This window comes from Rhizophagus irregularis, chromosome 29 (genome assembly GCF_026210795.1).
Source record: "Rhizophagus irregularis chromosome 29, complete sequence".
Lineage (NCBI taxonomy): Eukaryota > Fungi > Glomeromycota > Glomeromycetes > Glomerales > Glomeraceae > Rhizophagus > Rhizophagus irregularis.
Genome location: NC_089457.1, coordinates 1,953,101 through 1,972,782, shown reverse-complemented (window position 1 = coordinate 1,972,782; position 19,682 = coordinate 1,953,101). Strand labels below are relative to the sequence as shown.

The window sequence follows — 19,682 nt, the reverse complement described above, 5'->3', positions numbered from 1 at the left end:
GGCAGCATGTATAGTAGGGGCTAAAAGTAATTTTAAAAATTTTTGAATTTTTAAAATATTTTAAGATCTAGTAATTATATAAAAATAAAATTATATTTGTTAAATTTCTTTTATTAAGGTGCTTTTAATGGTAATAAAATCATAACTCTAAAATTGATAAATAAATAGTTATATTAATTTATAAATTTTTAGATTTTATAAGTTATTCTGTTATATAATATTTGTAGAAGGACAATTTTATTTTTATCAGATTTGAATGATAAAATTCAAAGAACTCTTTCCGCTGATCGCATGGACTATTTTTTCTCATAGGAATTTTGAAGGAAAATTTTTTGAACTTATGGCTTTCTCGTCGATAACCAACCTTTCCAAAGCCTTTCATGAAGGCGACGACCTTGACACAGCTGTGAATAGAGCTCTTTATTATGAACTGGTTAACCACACCTTTAGAAAATATAGCTCCTTCAGTTTAACTGAAGAAGATATTGCTCGAACCGTTGAAAAAGCTTCTGGCGATGGTGAATACCTTACTAACTTGCTAATGGAACATCATGAAGCCCTCTCAACCTTCAGTATTGGTGATATACAATCTTTATACCACTTACTCTTTCTTTTTTATGAGTCTTTCGACTTTATCCAAGCCAGCGTTAGTAAAGGATGGAAAGCGCTTGCAAAAAGTTTATGCAACAACAGATGACATCACCAAAACAAATACCAGACGCGTCCGAATCTGTAGAGGATCAACCGATGGAAATAGAAATTTTAGAAGCGCCAAAAATGCCCAAACACCAATTAAAAGTTGCAGCACAACAAGAGGAACCAATCAAAAACCTCTCAACTACCGCCACTCCATTTATGCCCAAAGGTAAACAAAAGCGTGTTTTGTACGCTGACATGGTTAAACAGGACCCGAAAGATGATGTCAGCAGATCGAGCTCACCTTCACCTTCTGGGGTAAAAAGAGAAAAACTGCTCGTTTAAAAGCTAAAGCTAATTCCTAAGCTTCAAATTGCCCCAACTGATAGCAAAACAACCAGCTGCCTTAAAACTATTAGTACCGTTATGACTGGATATGTGCCCGTGAATAAGAACCTTACCCAGGAAATTACAGTTTACGATATCCCCTCCACCTGGTCTCAACTTGATATGCTTAATCATCTTAAAGCCTGGGGTCAAGTAGTTGCGATTAAATTTAAATCTCAACAGAAATACGTTACTGTTACAGTTTCGATTGAACTCAATCAAGAGGCAACAAGACTATGGAATGATGGAGCATGGACAGCTCCACTTGGAGGTTTACCCGTACGATGGTTTCCGGCTAACTGGGATCTCAAACAAAAAAAAAAGAATGGGAACGATTCCAGGCAGCGCTTAAGGGAGTCCTGCTTTAGTAAACACTGCAACTTTATACCCGGAAAATCCTGCTCACTCTATTCTTGCACCCATTGGATGTAAAGCATTTAAATTAATTCAAGATCGGGTACCTGCAAGTTAATCACTTACTACGAATCGTGGGCTGACTTGGAAAAGGTCATTGGTAAGCCGTTTAGCTTAAATGAATTTACTGGTGATTAGATGAGGTACTTTACCCCTAACTTGAAGCAGTAAGGAGGAATTTTCAGAAGGTGAATCAAGAAGGAGACTCAAGATTCGAACAAATTCTATTAACACACAGTCGAGTAAGAAGACAAAGGTGTGCAAGAAAATCAAGAATATAGATAAGGCGCTTGGGCGGTATTGAAGCTAATCTTCCTATATTAGCAGAAATAAAGTCGATGCTTAGAAAATTGGGAGCGTCTTAATATAATTTCGAAAGAATGGTTAGATAGTCCTAGTTTTAGGTGTATAGTTGTAGTAGATCGGCTTCGTTACTGACTGTTTCCTTATTTTTTCATTTTGCTTTTTGTTTTTGTTTTAAATGTAGGGGTTTTTTTTGTTTTTTGTTTTCCTGCATTTTTCTTTGGTTCTATGGTGCACTTGCATTGGGTTTATTAACGCATTCTCACATTGCACTTCGGGGGGTGGTTGACCAATTTTCTGTATTTTTCATGGTGTGGTACACCTACATTATATGGACTCACGTTCATGCGTTAATAAACTTTAAATTTAAAAAAAAAAAAAAATTTTTATCAGATTTTTTTTATTAAGACGCATCAAATGGTAGTTATGATTTTATTGCTAAAATCTACTTTTTTTTTTATATTTTATTTTGTTTGTAATAAAAAATTTTCAAAAATTACATTTTATTAATATCTTATATAAGAAATTCTGGTTTTTTATTAGTTGAATTTCAGATCACATAATATAGAATTAGTTTAAAAAATTGAAACAAAATTACATAATTGTTAATTTTGATTAAAAATAATAAAAAATTTCACAATATTTATTGTAAAATTCATTATATATTTTAATGTTTTAATTTTTAAAATTTATAAAAAGAAAATAAAAGAATAATTATAAATATTTTTTCAAAAAATATTAAAAAAAACAAAGTTTTATAATACCTATTGTTAAATTTAATATATATTTTAGTAAATTTGAAATTTACAAAAAAATAAGAAGATTTTATATATTAATATTAATTTGGTAAAAAAAATTTTTTTTAAAATTTTGATATTGAATTTCAGTTTTTTGAAATTAAAGCCAAATCTTTTAAAAAAAATAAAAAAAAAATTTTATGACCAAAAAATTAAACTAAAAGAAGAATGGAAATACTTTAAATAACCAATTATTCAAGTAGACAATAGAATACAGAAAAAGAACTATTACTACTTTCTTTACTTATTTACCAACAGTAAGATCCACAGGTCGAAAAGTGAAAAATCAGGCATCAATCAGTCACCAATCGGTCACCAATCAGGTACCTGATTGGTGACTGATGGTGATCGATGGTGATTCCGACGATTTTGCTTAAATACCGTCATTAATCAAAAAAGCAGTTTGCTAACTTTTGATCCAGTGATCAGAAAAGAATCAAATATAGCTCATTGGAATCGTCTCAACAAGACGAATCTAATGGTAGTAAAATCACATTTCTAGGATTAATAGTTAATAAAAAATTAAATAAAATATAAATGATACATTTTTATTTTTATATTTTACTTAATTTCTCATCAAGTATTAATCCTAGAAATGCGATTTTACTACCATTAGATTCGTCTCGTTGAGACGATTCCAATGAGCTATATTTCATCTTTTTCAGATCACTGGATCAAAAGTTAGTAAACTGCCTGATTGGTGACTGATTGATGCCTGATTTTTCACTTTTCGACCTGTGATCTTCAGTAGTTAGATCATAAAATATAATGATATTAAACAATTTACAGTCAGACCTCGATATATTGATGCTACTGGTTTGGGTAAAATATATTATTATATCGAATTATTGTTATATAGTGAATCATAATGCAGGCTAAAGTCTAATTCTTAGCGGCATTATGCAAATTCTGAGTTTATTTAAAGATTAAATTATAGCTTTTCATTAACATACATTTCATGAAACAAAAGTTGTTCACATTTTGTGTTGAAATAAGAGCTAAAAAATCTAATTACTATAATGGAATGATGGAAATCCTCTTGTTAATTTAGGCCAAGTTTATAGTGCCCTGAATTAAATCAGTATAACCTAAAATATTGGTATACCTTACTATAGACTACTATAAAGGGACAAGGGGTGAGTATTGGTACATGTTACATCGCAAAATTATATATAATATCAGTACAACGAGGTTTTTTTATTAATTGTGAAATGGAATAACAAAAATTTATCAGTACAGGCAAATGAGGCAATTATTAGTACATAGAATATCGGTACATCAAGGTCCGACTGTACTAACATTAAAATTAATACCAACTGTTTATACAAGTATTAATTAATATATTAATATTGCAAATTATAACTAGTATTGATCAATACATATACTGGAATGAATTAATACTTTTAAAACTTACTAATATTATATAATATGCAAAAATTTTGATATGTAATTAATTAATAATGTATTGACTAGTATTTAAATTACTTTTTGGAAGTTCAATATGTCAAGATTCTTTATTTTTGAACTTTAATTATACTTGGTTAAGGTAAAACAAATCTATAATTTTAACTTATGTAATAAAATAATTTCAAAAATCTTGTACTACCTAATCAATTGATTTACTATTTTCTCAAGGGAGTTTATGTAATTTAGAAAACACGATTCTTTACTAATGACTCAAGCCAATCAAAAATTAAACATAAAAGGGCATGAATAACCTTAAACTTCTGCCAGGAAAATATTGTGTATCCCTAAAAAAATTATTCAGCCACGTGATTTCAAATAATCCTAAAAAAAAATTTTTTTTGGAATTTTAGCAAAAATTTTTTCAAGTATTAAAAAATGATTTCGAATTGCTCTAATTTTTCTGTAACGCAATTGCATCTATTCCGACCAATGATCTTGAGAAGATGTAATAAAATCGAATCGCGTTATAGAATGGCAATAATTTATGCAACGCGTAGGTTTTCGACTACTAGCATTTCTGAAGAAACTAAACTCTCCCTTTTTACAAGGCTAAAAAGTGAAATTAAAGATGGAATGAAAAGAAAAGATCAATTGAAATTAAATGTTGTTAGAGTAAGTATTTAATTATAATAAAAATTTCATCTATTTAAAATGATTTATCATTATATGGATGAATGGATTTTTAGGGAATACTTAGTGATATTACATATGCAAGTAAATCAACATCGCAAACGACGACGGATGGAGTTCCAACCGATCAAGAAATATATGCAACGATAAATCGAGCGATAAAACGTCGACAAGAATCAATTTCACGATTTTCTCAAGCTGGAAGGAACGATTTAGTTGAAAATGAACAAAGCGAATTAAATATATTAGTTTCTTATCTACCAGAACAAATGTCAGAAAATGAAATTGAAATTGAAGTCAAGAAATTCATAAAAAAATTTGATATTAGTGGTTTGAAAGGTTCAAAAGATTTTAGTAGAATAATGAAAGAAATTAAAATTGATAGTAGTAAAGCTCCGAGGAAACTTGTGGCTGACGCTGTAAAGAAAGTTTTATCTGATATGAACAAATAAATAGTTTTTAAACATGACATTCGTTTCTTGAATTCATTGCTTCATTCTCAAAATAAAAATAATTCAATAAATCTGAATTCCTGACGTAAATATTTTTTGCATAAAGAACTAATACTCAAGTGCAGTTTTAGGTCTAATATTTATTTTTAGCAATCCTATATATAATATCGGATAAATGCTTACGTATTTCTTATTGCCAAAATTTATTTAACCGGTGAAACAGAAAATAGAATCTGAACGGTTTTGCGCAGAATTACCACACGACAATATAACTTTTCACCTAATGATTTAAATATTTTAAATAATTTGATCACAGCAAAAAAAAAAAGTCAAAGCGACTTTCTTACCTTACTGAAAAAATAAGATTTTTCATTTTTTAGAGATATATCAGTTCTTTCATCAGTGAAATTATTTATACTATAATATTCTATACCAAATAGAATTTTTCAATTATGAAAGGATTAATAAAATTTGTGACAAATATTGCAATTTTTTTAATTTTTTTATAAGCATACCAATCCATGTAAGTTTATTATGTCTTCCTCGATGAGTTGATTTCAAATCAAAAATCAAATGGAAGGTAAATTTGCGTAAATCAGGATCTTTCGCTTGAATCATTAAAATATGATTATCACTTAATTCCCATTTACCGTTCATAAAACTTTTAGACTTATAATCGCATCCAAAGTTTTTTACAACATTTATAGGTTCATTTGTCGTCAATAAAGCAACACAAGTGCCATCAGAATAAAAACGAATATATCGATAATATGTAACAAGATGAATGGGCTGGTTCCATGTATTTTCTGCTGAACCAGGTCTAATTAATAAGCGTCGAAATTAAAATTACGCGAATTATTATTATTATTATTTGAACCAGTTTTTTTTTACCTTAAATAATTGCATGTAGATATAAAAACACCATCCAGTCGTATACGTGGCCTGATAAAAAAAAAAATTAATAATAAATAAATTTAATAAATACTTTGTAAAATTTAATAATTAGACTTATTATTTACCTTTCAATATACATCCTTTTCCAGTCACTATGATAATATAATTTAACATACTCTTCGATTAAAACATTAGAAACAGCAAGTGGCAAACTATTATCTCGATATGCCTTTTCACACAAATAACGCCACAATGAAATCTCTCTGGACAAGAGAAAGAATTTCTTACAAGTTAAGGCAAACCTCTCAAGTGAGGTCACATCTCCTCTAATAATTAACTGGTGAAGGATGCAAACTATTAATTCATTAGGAAGTTTGGCAATATAAACTTCTTTATTGGGCTTCAATGGTAACAAATCAAGTTGCAAATCTCGAAAACTATTTATTAAATTAAAAATACTATTATCATCTTTTATTTGTTGTTCTAAAGATTTATTGCCTTTTTCATAATCTTCTCCAATAAAAATGTAAGGAAATTGTGGCACCTCTTCCAAATGTTTGGTAAAAAAATTGAATGATTCTGAATCTTGATCTATTGTTTTACCGTTAACTACATTATAGAGTTGCTTCCTGTAGGAATGCTCTGTAGTAGGATCGAGTTTCAAGGCTTGACGATAATATTTAAGAGCTTTAAAAATTAAAAATCTTGTAAGAACGATTATAATCTACTATATAAATTCTGCAAATTCTGTACAAAAAATAATCAACCTTCGCTTAAATTTCCTTCTCTTTCCTTTGTAACGGCTTTTACATAAATCTCCAAGGCTTTATGGCTTATTGTTTCTGGATCGGTTGAATCTGAATTAGTATTGGTTAATTCAAACGTACTCGGCACTTCAATTTCAATAGATTCCTCCGAAAGTTCCAATGACTTTTTGACGTCAACCGAAGCGTTGGATATATTCGCGCTAGTTGCAGGAGATTTCGAGTGAGAATCTTTTTTATGTTGCCTTGAAATTTCAGCTTTCCATTGTTCCCTAAAGTTTTCGAGCTCACTCGTACCGCTAGATTCTGCCTTCATAGTACTAAAATTGTATTGCCTTGAATAAATAATAGTAAAAACTTCATGAGAATGAGAATTTCAAGATTATAATTAGCTTTTAATATTTATCAAGCCACGCAATTAATTGTTACTCAAAAATACGGTAATCACTTGTGGCGCATTATACCACTACCTTTGAAAATCTGAGGATCCAAGCCAAGTTTAGTTTATTTTTGATCAGTACAAATTGAGAGAATGGAATAATCATTTTGTGTATATACAAAACAAAAACATTAAGTACATATCCATATCATTGCTTTTGTATTTTTTGCATTAATCATTACATTAGTAATAATAGTAAACGAATCGTTTTATTCCATTCTATATGTGTCACACTCTAGTAAATATAAGATTTATTGTGTAACGAAACTGAAATTTGAACAATTGCAAATCTCCAAATGCTTTTAATCTATTTTTTCTCCGATTAAAGAATTGATACTAAAAATAGCAATTATTTATTGCACGTCATCTACTAAATTAAGAGATGACAAATGTGGCTAGTTCTTGTATTTTACCAAAAATTGCCAAAGGGGCGAAGCGAACCACTTGGAAAAACTTCAAACAAAATTTTTTTTTTTAATTCACACTTTTATTATAATAGACCGAGTTTAATTTGCGATCTTTCACTTGAACTTATTGCGTTAATGGTTTAGACCTTTTGTATTCCACTTTTCCAAACTTCTCTACAAATTGTACAAATTGACGAAACATAGTGGCCATCTGTAACGACTAAGCATTCGATATTACTATTCGACTGTTTTAATTCGCTTCGATTTCAAGTAATGGCGGATCGTAGTGAGGTAGTTCCAGAAGAAGCCAATACCACTAAACAAAACTTTACAACATGTGCGAAATGTGGACTCTTAATAGTTGGACAATTTGTACGGGCTTTGGGAGGGACATACCATTTAGATTGCTTCAAATGTCAGGTAACTAATCATCGTATTATGAAAATTTTTGAAATCCCTTAAATTTACGATAATTACTTATTGTAACTGGTTTGAATTATTATTTTAATATAGTGTGGAACTATTGTTGCCGCTAAATTCTTTCCGATAGAAGGTCCAGATGGAAAACAATACCCTTTATGTGAACGAGACTATTTTCGACGGCTAAATCTCATCTGTGAAAAGTGCGGTGGTGCTCTTCGAGGATCTTATATTACCGCTCTTGATAAGAAGTATCACATTGAACACTTTACCTGTTCTGCTTGTCCTACAGTGTTCGGCCCTCAAGATTCGTATTATGAACATGACGGCCAGGTTTACTGCCATTACCATTACTCTACTCGATTTGCGGTCAAATGTGCGGGTTGCCAAACTGCTATTCTAAAACAATTTGTAGAAATTAATCGAAATAGTATTGACGAACATTGGCATCCCGAATGTTATATGATCCATAAGGTATGCCGGATTTCTATCTACAAACCCATGTTTGTTTTATTACCCGGGAAAAAATTACCGCGGTATTTTTTTTTTTTTATGAATTAGTTACATATATATGTTAACTTACGACTAACTCGTATTATTAACAAAATTTTGGTTAGTTTTGGAATGTAAAATTGTCGAACCATCCAGATGATAAACAAGGTTTGGAAAATGGTAATAGCTTAATCTTTGAGTATACATACATACATATTTTGTTTATTTTATATTCAATTATGACTACTATCATTATTATATTATTTTGATATAATCATTATAACGTAAATTTTTAACTTTATGAATTTTAACCAGAACAAGAGGCTACGTCGCCCGAAGAACTTAAAAACAAGCAAAAAGCCATGGAAGAAAAAGTTTATAATATATGGACAGTGCTTTCTACATTTGAAGAAATGTCGGCAGCGTGTATTTCGGATATGCTTTTACATGTGTCAAACGGATCTTATTTTGATGGTGTAAGAATGGCTGAAAAATTTATAAGTCATGTTGAAATATTATTTTCTGCTATTGATGATTTAGAAAATCAATTAGTACAAACAAGCGGTCAAGGTTAGTTTTAATTCGAAATAATGTTTTGTATTCTCTATTATTGGTAACATTTAGTTTTCTCGATTTATAATATTAGGTCTTCAACACAATAGGGAAGCAAAAATGCTTTGTAAAAAAATAGTTAATTTTTTCTCCCTATTATCGCATTCAAAGGAAACAGATGTTAGACAAATGGGTATAACACAGGAACTCTTATCTTTAGTGACAGGGTTAGCACACTACCTAAAAGTATTGATTAGGATCGCGCTTACAGGTGCATTGAAATTGGTAATTATATATTTTTACTAAATACTTATTTATCCAATAAAATAAATTATTATTGATGAAATTCTAATTACCTTAAGGAAAGAGATTTTGACAATACTAGGGCAATAGGACAATTCTTAGGTAAACTTGTCGAACTTACAAAAAAAGGTAGTCAACTAGATAAAGACACGAATATAGATAGTGATAGTGAGGTTACGTCAGATTCGTGTCATGCATGTCGCATTACGGTTGAAGAGGAGTGTTACAAATATGGACAATATCGATGGCACATTGGTTGTTTGAGATGTTCTGGATGTTCTCGTGAATTGCGAACAATATATAAGGATGCATCTTTTAATCAGATAACGGAGATGGCATTTTGTCCAAATGACACAAATGAACAATCAGCATTAGGATTCCAGTATGTAACTCAGTTGGAACAGTATACATATTTGTTACGTGTGGCACTATCGCGCTTATATAATTTACTCAGGAGAAAAGGTAATTTTATCGGTTGAAAATATTGGGTGAAAATATTTTATGATAAATATTCCTTATTAATATCTTCATGTTTATGTTTATTAAAAGATGAGGGTCAAAGTCAATCGGATATCGAAGTTGAACGTGGGCGTAAAGAGCAGAAATCGGAACCTGGACTTATTCGTAAAGATTCTAGATCGAAATCTTATTCCAGTGGGGATAGTTATGAAGCTCGTAATAGAACTGATATAAAACGTATGAAGTCCGTTCACATGGATACTAAATTATCTAATTCGGCAAGATTTGCAACACGATCCAGAATAATAGAACAAGAATCGGAGCCCACAACGAGTTCGGTACCTAATGAGAAGGACAAATTAGCAAGAGCTCCTTCACAACACCATGTTAGAATCGTACAGGATCAAGCATATGAGTCGCAATCACAAGAAAATATGATAAAATTTGATTCACAAAATGAAGCTATTACATTAGCTGATATTTCTGCTATAGCCGCAGCGGAAATGGAAAAAAATGTTCCTGAAGACAAATCAAATAAAACGTCAAGACGCAAATCACGTTCAAAGTGTTATTTATCTGAGCTTTCTGCTTTAGAATACTTTATTGTTAAACATGTAGCTGTCCTTGCAATGGAACAGCTTTTGAAGGAGCATTTTACGTTAGAAGAGCTGTTAGATCTGATTGGATCAAAAAAAGCTACATTATGGACAAAATTTGTTACATCGATTAAGCCGACAGAGAAAAAACCTATAAAGAAAAAAGGTCTGATTCATATTAATATTTTATAATTTAATAGAACAAATTATAATGTACAAATAATTCATGTTATATCATCTATATTTTATAGGCACATTCGGTGTACCTCTTGAAGTTCTTGTCGAAAGATATGGTATTGATTCTGTGTTAAGTGCTGGCCCTGGTCGTATAAGGATTCCTAGCTTTGTCGACGATAGTATATCTGCCATGAAAACAATGGGTATAATATAATTACTTGTGTTGATGTTCTATTTATTTTTATTATTTTGTTGACATTTTTCTATAATATTGTTAGATATGTCAGTTGAAGGTATATTCCGTAAAAATGGTAATATTCGACGATTAAAAGATCTTAGCGAAGCGATAGATAAGAACCCCTCAGCGGTAAACCTTTCCGAGGATAATCCTGTACAGGTGGCTGCGTTGATGAAAAAATTTTTACGTGATCTTCCTGATCCGTTACTCACCTTTAAATTACATAGACTTTTTATAACCTCACAAAGTAATTATCTGCAATATTTAAAGTATTTTTAATTTACATGGTTTGTCGATTCTAATTTTATACAATTTATAAATGTAGAGCTTGTAAATGAAGCAGATCGTAAAAAGATTTTACATCTTACGTGTTGCCTTTTACCGAAAATTAATCGTGATACTATGGAAGTTCTCTTTATATTCTTCAAATGGGTAGCTTCGTTTTCTCACGTAGATGAGGAAACAGGAAGCAAGATGGATTTGCATAATCTCGCCACAGTAATTACACCAAATATACTATATTCTAAATCAAAAGATCCAACTAAAGATGATTCATTTTTAGCTATTGAGGCTGTACATAGTTTACTTAATTATCAAGATGATTTCTGGGTGGTAAGCTAGAAATTTCAAAATATTATACGTTTATGAATAAAAAAAATTTAACATATGTTTAAAAAAATATAGGTCCCAGAAGATTTAGCAGCAATTTTACACGATCAAGATCTATTCAGTAATCCTGAAGGGTTAACTACAAAAGATATATTAAGACGGTGTGAAAAATTTGTTTCTTCAAAAAAAGATAATTCAAACAATAATGGCGAAGGACCAAGTTCTGGTAATGGAGAAGTACAAGTCGTACGTCATAATAACCCACAACATCAGACATATATTGAGCAAGGAAACAGTGAAAATCAAAATCCTAATTCTACTAATATATATCCAGCTTCATCATCATCATCATCAATTGTTAATAATGAAAATTCAATTCCAGTTGAACAACGAGCATCTTGATAAAAAATTATACATATTTATATACTCTTTATTAGTTTGTTAGAACATTTATTATTTCTTTTTTTTTAGGATAAAATTTGAAGAATGAATTATTTCATTACTATGATTATTATTTTATTATTTATTTTATTTATTTATTATTTCACTTAAAATGTATTCACGAGGGTAAGGAAAATTAGGGAAAAAATGGGTCAAAGCCTGTAAAGCCTAGAAAGGCAACAAAAATTAATCGGAACTGGTTTCTGTCCTAACAATTGTTTTTATTATATTTTAGGTTTTGCGACTTTTTGGTTGTTTACAGTTATAGGCTTTATTTTATTTATTTTATTTGCTTATTAACAATTTATTTGATATCCAGTATCATTTTATATATATATTATTTTTTTTTACATATTTATATATATTTTTTTTTGTTATATATTATATTATTTATTTTCAAGTTGATTTTATAAGAAAAAAATATACATATGCATTTTAATTTATGCACACGATACATTATTTCAATGTTAATTGGTGCTTACAAATAAGTAATACATAAGTTTCATTTTTATTAATTCATAATCCAGCGTCATTCCTGTTATATGAAATTTTTTATTCTTAACTTGATCCACCAATTCGCCAAATACGCAGAGTTGTATCATCGGAACAGGAAGCGATTGTTTCAATATCTTTTGACCAACTTAAACTTGTAACTTCACTCTCATGAGCTTTCAAAACAACTGGTTCAGCACCAGGAAAATCAACCTCCCAAATATAAATAGATTTATCACTTGATCCACTCGCAATATAACGACCATCAGGTGAACAAGCCAATCGAATATAGAATGTAGAACATCTGTAAGTTTGACTTGTAAAATAACCAATAGGAGCTCCCAGATTAGCAGCATCATACATATAAACATAGTTATCCGTACTATTGGCGTATAAACGAGTACCACTTTTATCCAAAATCAAATCTGATATACCATGGGGTCGTTTGGCCAATGAACCGTTAACAGATGTTTGAACTGGCGTTGGATTACTTGATGCGTCTTGATTTCGTAGGTCCCAATATTTGATGATACTATCACTTGCCCCAGAGGATGCCAATAATAAATCTTGATTCAATAAAAATTGTACTCCCGTTACACTGCTGGTTGGTTTGCTCCTAACTGGAGGAAGTTGACTACTTTTTTTTGATCTCTTCTTTGAGATGCCATGCGAATGTGCATTGCGAATGCTAATAATTGGCTTAAAAGCTTCAGAACACATTCCAATTAACCGGGTATCCCAGATAAATATATTTCCGTCTCTTGAAGAAGTTACCCACAAATTTGGATTTAAAGGATTAAAATTGACAGATTTAACACTACAAGTATGTCCTCCAAATGTTGACTTGCATTGTTGTAATTCCACATCCCATAGTTTTGCAGTTTGGTCACCGGAAGCAGTAACCATCGAACAGTCATCGTGACTCCACACAACATCAAAAACGGCATTATCGTGTGCACGAAATTCATTACGAACCCGCTCAAGCTCAATGGTATTGTCATATCTAGCATCAATAAATCCCACCATTCCTTCTTCATCTGCTGCGGCTAAAAGCTTTCCGTTACAAGCCACATGACTGAAAGAACAAACAAATGGCGCGACGAAATTTCGATCACCAAGAAATCTAAACACATTATTATCCGTGGTTTTAAAATCTTTTATAAAAAAACGCGTCGAAACATTCCATCTCCTTGAAGCCATAGTTGAACCACCCATAATAGTAGATCCCCAAATTTCCCTTTGAAATAATGCATTCTGCAAACTTAACCCATAATACAAATCGGTGTCCTTAATTAGACGCGAAGATGTTGAAACTGGAATATTATCTGGTATATTCGCGAAAAAATCAGGTTGGGAATCATTTTGTAAATTATCACATTTTATTCTTTTCTTGGGTGGTACACCTGGAGTCGGGGTAACAGGTTCTGAAGTTTCAAGCCTGCAATTCGCATTGTTGATTTGACGCGTAATATCAGATAATGGAGGTGGCGTTAAAAATACTAGAATATTGTTATCTTGAGTTTGCTTCTTACGTCGACGACATGAATTTTCTGCCATCGATAATTAGTTATTGCCAATGTACTCTTTAGAGAAACTTGAGACTTTCAAAACTTATGAACGTGTAAGTTCTATCAAATTTTATTGTTACACGAAATTGTTGGATTAAAACTAGCATTATCACATGATCATGAAATAAATCAAAAAACTATGTTAAAATACTACCTAGGGGTTAGATAAATAAACGGGGGGTCCAACTCAAATGTTACACAGACTGATCAGTGATCGCCAGAACTGAAGCCATATGTAAATTACTATGTGTTACTATTAAAATTAAATATTACCCCATGTTTAAAGTGAAAGATCTGCCGATAATCAATATAATCTATGAAAAAAAATGATAAATCGGTAATGACGAAATGTGAAACTACACGAAAATATTTTTTTTTTCGAAATATTCTGTCTATATTTTTTAAAATTTTGGATCGGCTGTTTGAAATACCTCAAAAACATATAAAAGTTTATTTACACACTTGAAAATAATACATAATAAAAGAAGAAAAAGCTATTTTAAAATGTTTTACGTAAAAATATTTAGTATATACTTGTTGAAATCTCGAAAAAAAAGGATATAATTTTAACTTACTATCATAAAAGAGCAAAAAACATATAAAATTAAGAACAAAGCAACCAGTGATCTAATTTTAATGAAAAAACTTCGCCTATATAGAGCTAGCATATACAACCTTGGCTTCTGGGATCGGCTGCTTTTCTATGTGTACGTGTTGAAAAAATAAAAAAAAGTGAAATTTTAATATGAAAATTCGTTTGTGTAACCAATATATGAGAGTGACAGTTCTGGCGGTCAATGATTTCAATGATTAGCCTGTGTAACATTTGAGTTGGACCCCCCGTTTATTTATCTAACCCCTAGATACTACATATGTGTATATTCTGGGCATGTTCTACTAACTATCATATAAAAATAAAAAATTAAAAAATATAAAAAATAAAAAATATACTATTGGATATATTAAAAAATTACATAACTGGTTATTTTACATGGTGTAAACATTATCACATGACGTGACGCGAGAACCACCACATAAAATAAATAAAATAAAACTAAAATTTGACGCGTATAACGCGTATAACATTTATTAATCAAATGATTCCTTTTTGATAATGAAATTTAGAATTAATTTGTACATGAAAGTAATGAAAGTAAGGAAGTAATGAGAAAAATTCAAATCCTAACTACGTGAATTGTTTATTATTGTAGTATAACGATAAATAAAATAGTTGAGATTACTTTACAACCATTACAGAAAAAAAAAGGAATCCTTTAATCAGCCGGACTCATACGATCTCGAAAATTTTCATCTATTAAGTCTCTCCCGTCACTAATAATATCACTACTATCTTTTCCAATATTATTATCTTTATCCATTTCTCCCGTTTCAATCCCATTTTGATGATGATTAGTATCTTTGTTTTTCAATTTTCCTTGAATCCTTTCTTTTAGTTTCACTTTTAATCTTTCTTTAATTTTTTCTTTAACTCGCTGTTTTAATTTGTGTAACCTTTCATATGGGCTTTCACCCGAATTCCAAATTTCATTTCCATTTTGATCAAATTCGAGTCTTGGAGCTCCGAGCTGTTCAACAGTAAATGATGCGCTAACAGATCCATATAAGGCAGCTTCAAAAACATCATTATTTGATCGAAGTAACCCAGCCATAAACCCTCCACAAAAAGCATTTCCCGCTCCTGTAACATCAATAACGTGAGGATTTTTAATGCCATCTCTTGATATTGTCCAATAAGCTGGTATTATTTCTTTTTTTTCTTTTGTTGCTACTAAACAACCTTTATAAGAAGCTCTAATTATAACACACCCATTCCCTTGAGGTCCAATTTGATATGACAAAAATTTATCCGCCATGTACATTAACATTTCTTCAGATAAAAATCTATCAACTTCCTCGTCTTCCCCGCTTATCAGCCCTAAAAGTGCTGCTGCTTCTTCGTGATTCGGAGATAATACATTAACCATTTTCATGGCTTCCACGCAAGATTGTAAGTTCTCTTTTATTGTACTATTTGGTACAGGCTCCCATACAAAAATTGGTGGAGGTAATTGTTTATCTCTCAATTTTAAAATCTCTGTAATATGCTGTGAAGCCCAACTTGGGGAACATATGAAATGAAAAATTTTGGAATTTAGGTAAGAGCTTGGTAAATCTGCTGGAACGGTTCCTATCGGTGGAGTTTGATAAACAAATATACGCTGATCTGCTGATGTAAAAGTAGCTAATCCACGAATTGAAGGTAAATTTGAATGCCATATTTGTGTTAAAGAAATATTTAATGATAATAATTTTTCTAGAATATTGATTGGAAAATCATAACCAGCGTGAAAGGAATATGCGATTCTTAGTGATTCCGGTGGAGAAAACCATAACCTCATTCCTAATTAAAAACAATGCAATGTTCATTTTGTTTAATTCGAATATTTAATTGATATAAAAAAATAAAATACCGTATGTAGCATATACACCGCCTCCACTTAAAACATCTTTCCTAAATGTTCCATCTAATTACAATATAAGAAAAATATTTAGATTGATTATTTTACGCATTCAAACGTCTCTAACATTTAAAAAACAAACCTGGAAGTTTTATATCGTCGATAATACATTGACTCAACGAACATAAGTAAGGATCAGTCATGACGAGAATGAAAAGCAACAAAGAAAAAAGTGTTGGTGCGAACAAAATTGTAACACATTCACAACCACGTGACAACATATATCTTGTGATGTAATTGGTTTTTTAATGCTTAGGATAAAAAGATCACTTTCAAAAATTTCCGATCGTTTAACAAAAACTTGTGCGACTAACGTCATTTAATATATTCACAATTATAAAAATTAAATTATGCAAATAAAAGATATACAAATTTTTACTTCTCTGTTCATTCAATGAACCGAGATTTTTCAAAAAAAACTTTTTTTTTAAAAATAGATAATATCAGATAAGAAGTAATACGAATAAAATAAATGAATAAATTAAATAAACCTGTCCATTAATTTTGATTGGATTATACCTAAATATGATATAACAATAAATATTATGTTACATCTATAAATTATAAATTTAAAATTCTAGTTTTCTCAAAAAACTCCCCCACCCTCTACAAATAATGATTTTTTTAAAAAAAAGAATAGTAATAATAATTATATACATCAAGAAAGGTAAAATAAAGAAAGTAAATATTAGAATAATAGTAAAAATGTCCACGACAAATTTTGTTCTTCCAGCCTCGATCAAGAGGATAAAATTCCAGTCACGGAAATTCACAACAAAATGATTAATTATTATTTATTATCATTATACTTTTCTTTGTAAATCCAAGAATTGCCCAACGTGCCATGACCTTGTGCTTCTGCCATCCTGTAATATTTGGCAGCTGTTTGGATATAAAATTTAATTAAGTATACTAAAAGTTAAATAATAATAACAAAATTACATTTACCCTTTTTCATATCTTTCTTCACCCCGTCTCCCTTGGAATAACAATATGCTATATCATTTTGTGCATCAGGGTCACCCTAATTTCAACAAAATTAATAAAGTCAAGAAATTTTTTATGGGAAATTAGAATTCTTAAATCTAACCTACCATGTTAGCTGCTATTTCAAAATAGTGTGCGGCTGTTGCTTTAGCTTTTATAACTCCCCAACCATGTCGGAAACATACACCTAATTCATAAATCGCTAAAACCAATTCTCCTCTAAATGCCGACATACTAACCGTTTTATTAATACCATTCAGGATAGTTATCGCAGATTCTGCAGCTTGTTGAAGATGATTGAACGCTAATGCTTCATTTACTTTACATCCCTAAACAGAAAATGTGACAAAGTGTCATTGATTTAATAGTAGGATTCAAGAATTTATTCGAAATTAATAAGTTATTTGTAATAATTACCCATCCATGTCTTAAAGCTATCCCATATAGAACTTTTCCGACAGCAGAACCTCTTTCTGCAGCTATTCTTAAATATTCCGTTGACTTTGCAAGTTGATCATCTTCATGATATTTAATTGCTTGTGAAATATAATCTTCTATCGTAACAGGATCAGGCAGATTTAAACGCGGAGTATTATTACTTTCTACAATTGGAGCTTCCCTGGTTTTATTTTGAGTGTAGTTATTATCTAAATTTGGAACTTCTCTAGTTCTACTTTGAGTGTGGTTACTATCTACAATTGGAACTTCTCTAGTTCTACTTTGAGTGTGGTTACTATCTACAATTGGAGCTTCTCTGGTTTTATTTTGATTGTTGGACGAATAATGATTATATTGATGTGATAGTTCCCTATGACCTGGAGGAATATGTAACTTTTGATATTGTTCTGTGCCGCGAGAATTCGCAACAAATGGTTTTGCAAGTGATTCTTGTGAAGGCCTTTGCAAATTCATAGAATTTTGTGAAAATTGTCCAGTAGAATTTTTTCGAATCGGCTGTGAATAATTTGATGGAGGTATTTGATGTTGTGGAGAAGGGGCACGCGAATTATTTGATAGATGAGACTGAGGTGCTAAATAACCTGGAGAGTTGGAATGGTAAGAATTTTGATTGGAGCCCAAGTGAGTGTTGGAGGTATTAATGCCGTGTAAATTTGTATTTGGTACGGATCGCGGAACTTCCCTGGAGTTCGGAATACGACGACTATGATAATCACTTGTCTGCTTAGTAGGCTGCTGATAATAAGCTGACGCTTGCATTACTGGTGTATTTCGTGAATTTTCAAAAGTCGCCGGTTTGGGTGTACCAGATGGTGAATTAAAAAACTCTTGTTCTCTTTGCCGACGATTTTGCTCATGACGCACTTCTAAAGAAGCGGAAGAGCCATATTGACGCATCGGCTGACGTTTAGAGTTTGGGTGTAAAAAGTGTTTGTCATTAAAATGTTCTTCTGGATAATAATACCCTTCTTGTGAGACAGGACGAGGTCGACGCATCGGGTCTCCAACGTCACGGTCTACAGTCAACCCCTTCTTGAATTTGCTCATAATAACAAAAGGAATGTAAGTAAAGTTGAGGTAAATAATAAAAGAGGTTGACTTTATTCAAAAGTTAGATTGGGCGCGAAGAACAAATTACAAAATGGATAAAAGGGAATGGAAGAACTTCTAAATAATTTAACATGATAATTTGGACTGATCGAATAGTTAATTGCGGAGTTGGTGTACAAATAATTTTTGCGGTCAGTTAGTTAGCACTAATTGCATATATTTGGTATAAACATTAATTTTCAAACGAAAATTTTGCCGAACTTTAAAACGGATAACAATAACCAAACAAGAGTATTAGACAAGGAAAGCTTTATGCTGATCTGTTTATTTTTGTTTATTTTCCTTGTAAAAATCTAATTGAATTATACTGAAATGTAAACTAATGAATCGAAAAAAAATTATTTATACTGAAAGTATATAAATAGAATTCCCTATTTATTATTATATGAAAAATTTATTATATGAAAAATTATTACTCTTTTTATTTACATATAAGTAGTAGAGTTCTAAGAGTCAATTCATTTAAGTTGATTCAAATATTTATATTAGGTAATCAATTTTTATAATTTAATATTAGATCAGGGTAGTTTTGACTTTTAACCATTTTAACCTAACTTGATTAACCTGTTAATCTTTGATTTCTTTTTTTCTTTTTTATTAAAAAAAAACCAGAAGAGGAAATCGGATTAACTTACCTGTGTAACTAGCTATTTTTACGTTTAATAAAGTG

At 30.6% G+C, this 19,682-nt stretch overlaps 9 protein-coding genes across 10 annotated transcripts; 5 read left to right on the top strand and 4 right to left on the bottom strand.

The window, feature by feature from the left end:
- Positions 1-340: 340 nt before the first annotated feature.
- On the top strand, positions 341-697 carry OCT59_019770 (uncharacterized protein; the record flags this gene model as incomplete). The annotated part of the gene is made up of 1 exon (XM_066143777.1): positions 341-697. The coding sequence occupies one exon, from the start codon at positions 341-343 to the stop codon at positions 695-697; it is 357 nt and encodes a 118-aa protein (XP_066005495.1).
- Positions 698-777: 80 nt separating this feature from the next.
- Positions 778-981, top strand: OCT59_019769 (uncharacterized protein; the record flags this gene model as incomplete). Its single annotated transcript, XM_066143775.1, has 1 exon — positions 778-981. The coding sequence occupies one exon, from the start codon at positions 778-780 to the stop codon at positions 979-981; it is 204 nt and encodes a 67-aa protein (XP_066005494.1).
- Positions 982-1,062: 81 nt separating this feature from the next.
- OCT59_019768 (uncharacterized protein) lies at positions 1,063-1,455 on the top strand (the record flags this gene model as incomplete). The annotated part of the gene is made up of 1 exon (XM_066143774.1): positions 1,063-1,455. One exon carries the CDS (start codon positions 1,063-1,065, stop codon positions 1,453-1,455), a length of 393 nt encoding a protein of 130 aa, XP_066005493.1.
- Positions 1,456-4,195: 2,740 nt separating this feature from the next.
- On the top strand, positions 4,196-5,116 carry OCT59_019767 (uncharacterized protein). The gene is made up of 2 exons (XM_025325991.2): positions 4,196-4,616; positions 4,691-5,116. Exons 1-2 carry the CDS (start codon positions 4,380-4,382, stop codon positions 5,084-5,086), a joined length of 633 nt encoding a protein of 210 aa, XP_025178590.2. The 5' UTR covers positions 4,196-4,379; the 3' UTR covers positions 5,087-5,116.
- Positions 5,117-5,339: 223 nt separating this feature from the next.
- Positions 5,340-7,113, bottom strand: OCT59_019766 (uncharacterized protein; the record flags this gene model as incomplete). Its single annotated transcript, XM_025317315.2, has 6 exons — positions 6,748-7,113; positions 6,106-6,667; positions 5,978-6,028; positions 5,602-5,906; positions 5,434-5,513; positions 5,340-5,366 (listed from the first exon to the last, which is right to left on the bottom strand). Exons 1-6 carry the CDS (start codon positions 7,058-7,060, stop codon positions 5,340-5,342), a joined length of 1,338 nt encoding a protein of 445 aa, XP_025178591.1. The 5' UTR covers positions 7,061-7,113.
- A 750-nt stretch (positions 7,114-7,863) lies between these two features.
- Positions 7,864-11,838, top strand: OCT59_019765 (uncharacterized protein; the record flags this gene model as incomplete). Its single annotated transcript, XM_025317316.2, has 11 exons — positions 7,864-8,010; positions 8,104-8,484; positions 8,628-8,682; positions 8,818-9,072; positions 9,149-9,339; positions 9,417-9,819; positions 9,907-10,578; positions 10,664-10,792; positions 10,868-11,074; positions 11,153-11,439; positions 11,512-11,838. The coding sequence occupies 11 exons, from the start codon at positions 7,864-7,866 to the stop codon at positions 11,836-11,838; spliced, it is 3,054 nt and encodes a 1,017-aa protein (XP_025178592.1).
- A 318-nt stretch (positions 11,839-12,156) lies between these two features.
- On the bottom strand, positions 12,157-14,002 carry OCT59_019764 (uncharacterized protein). Its single transcript, XM_025317317.2, has one exon. It carries the CDS (start codon positions 13,924-13,926, stop codon positions 12,436-12,438), a length of 1,491 nt encoding a protein of 496 aa, XP_025178593.1. The 5' UTR covers positions 13,927-14,002; the 3' UTR covers positions 12,157-12,435.
- Positions 14,003-14,987: 985 nt separating this feature from the next.
- OCT59_019763 (uncharacterized protein) lies at positions 14,988-16,618 on the bottom strand. 2 transcript variants are annotated; one of them, XM_025317318.2, is made up of 3 exons: positions 16,539-16,618; positions 16,409-16,462; positions 14,988-16,338 (listed from the first exon to the last, which is right to left on the bottom strand). In XM_025317318.2, the coding sequence occupies exons 1-3, from the start codon at positions 16,597-16,599 to the stop codon at positions 15,212-15,214; spliced, it is 1,242 nt and encodes a 413-aa protein (XP_025178594.2). In that variant the 5' UTR covers positions 16,600-16,618; the 3' UTR covers positions 14,988-15,211. The 2 variants fall into 2 exon arrangements, with proteins under 2 accessions (XP_025178594.2, XP_066005492.1); XM_066143773.1 differs by having other exon boundaries at positions 14,988-16,462.
- Positions 16,619-16,748: 130 nt separating this feature from the next.
- On the bottom strand, positions 16,749-19,068 carry OCT59_019762 (uncharacterized protein). Its single transcript, XM_025332028.2, has 4 exons — positions 17,861-19,068; positions 17,551-17,772; positions 17,405-17,480; positions 16,749-17,338 (listed from the first exon to the last, which is right to left on the bottom strand). Exons 1-4 carry the CDS (start codon positions 18,947-18,949, stop codon positions 17,247-17,249), a joined length of 1,479 nt encoding a protein of 492 aa, XP_025178595.1. The 5' UTR covers positions 18,950-19,068; the 3' UTR covers positions 16,749-17,246.
- Between the last annotated feature and the right edge of the window lie 614 nt (positions 19,069-19,682).

Coding starts and splice junctions, on each gene's coding strand:
- OCT59_019764 (XM_025317317.2), bottom strand. CDS start 13,926: ATGGCAGAAAATTCATGTCGTCGACGTAAGAAGCAAACTCAAGATAAC.
- OCT59_019767 (XM_025325991.2), top strand. CDS start 4,380: ATGATTTCGAATTGCTCTAATTTTTCTGTAACGCAATTGCATCTATTC. Junction 4,617..4,690: donor TGAAATTAAATGTTGTTAGA/GTAAGTATTTAA, acceptor ATGGATTTTTAG/GGAATACTTAGTGATATTAC.
- OCT59_019763 (XM_025317318.2), bottom strand. CDS start 16,599: ATGACTGATCCTTACTTATGTTCGTTGAGTCAATGTATTATCGACGAT. Junction 16,463..16,538: donor CGACGATATAAAACTTCCAG/GTTTGTTTTTTA, acceptor TATTGTAATTAG/ATGGAACATTTAGGAAAGAT. Junction 16,339..16,408: donor CGGTGTATATGCTACATACG/GTATTTTATTTT, acceptor GTTTTTAATTAG/GAATGAGGTTATGGTTTTCT.
- OCT59_019762 (XM_025332028.2), bottom strand. CDS start 18,949: ATGAGCAAATTCAAGAAGGGGTTGACTGTAGACCGTGACGTTGGAGAC. Junction 17,773..17,860: donor TAGCTTTAAGACATGGATGG/GTAATTATTACA, acceptor TTTTCTGTTTAG/GGATGTAAAGTAAATGAAGC. Junction 17,339..17,404: donor GAAGAAAGATATGAAAAAGG/GTAAATGTAATT, acceptor ATATCCAAACAG/CTGCCAAATATTACAGGATG.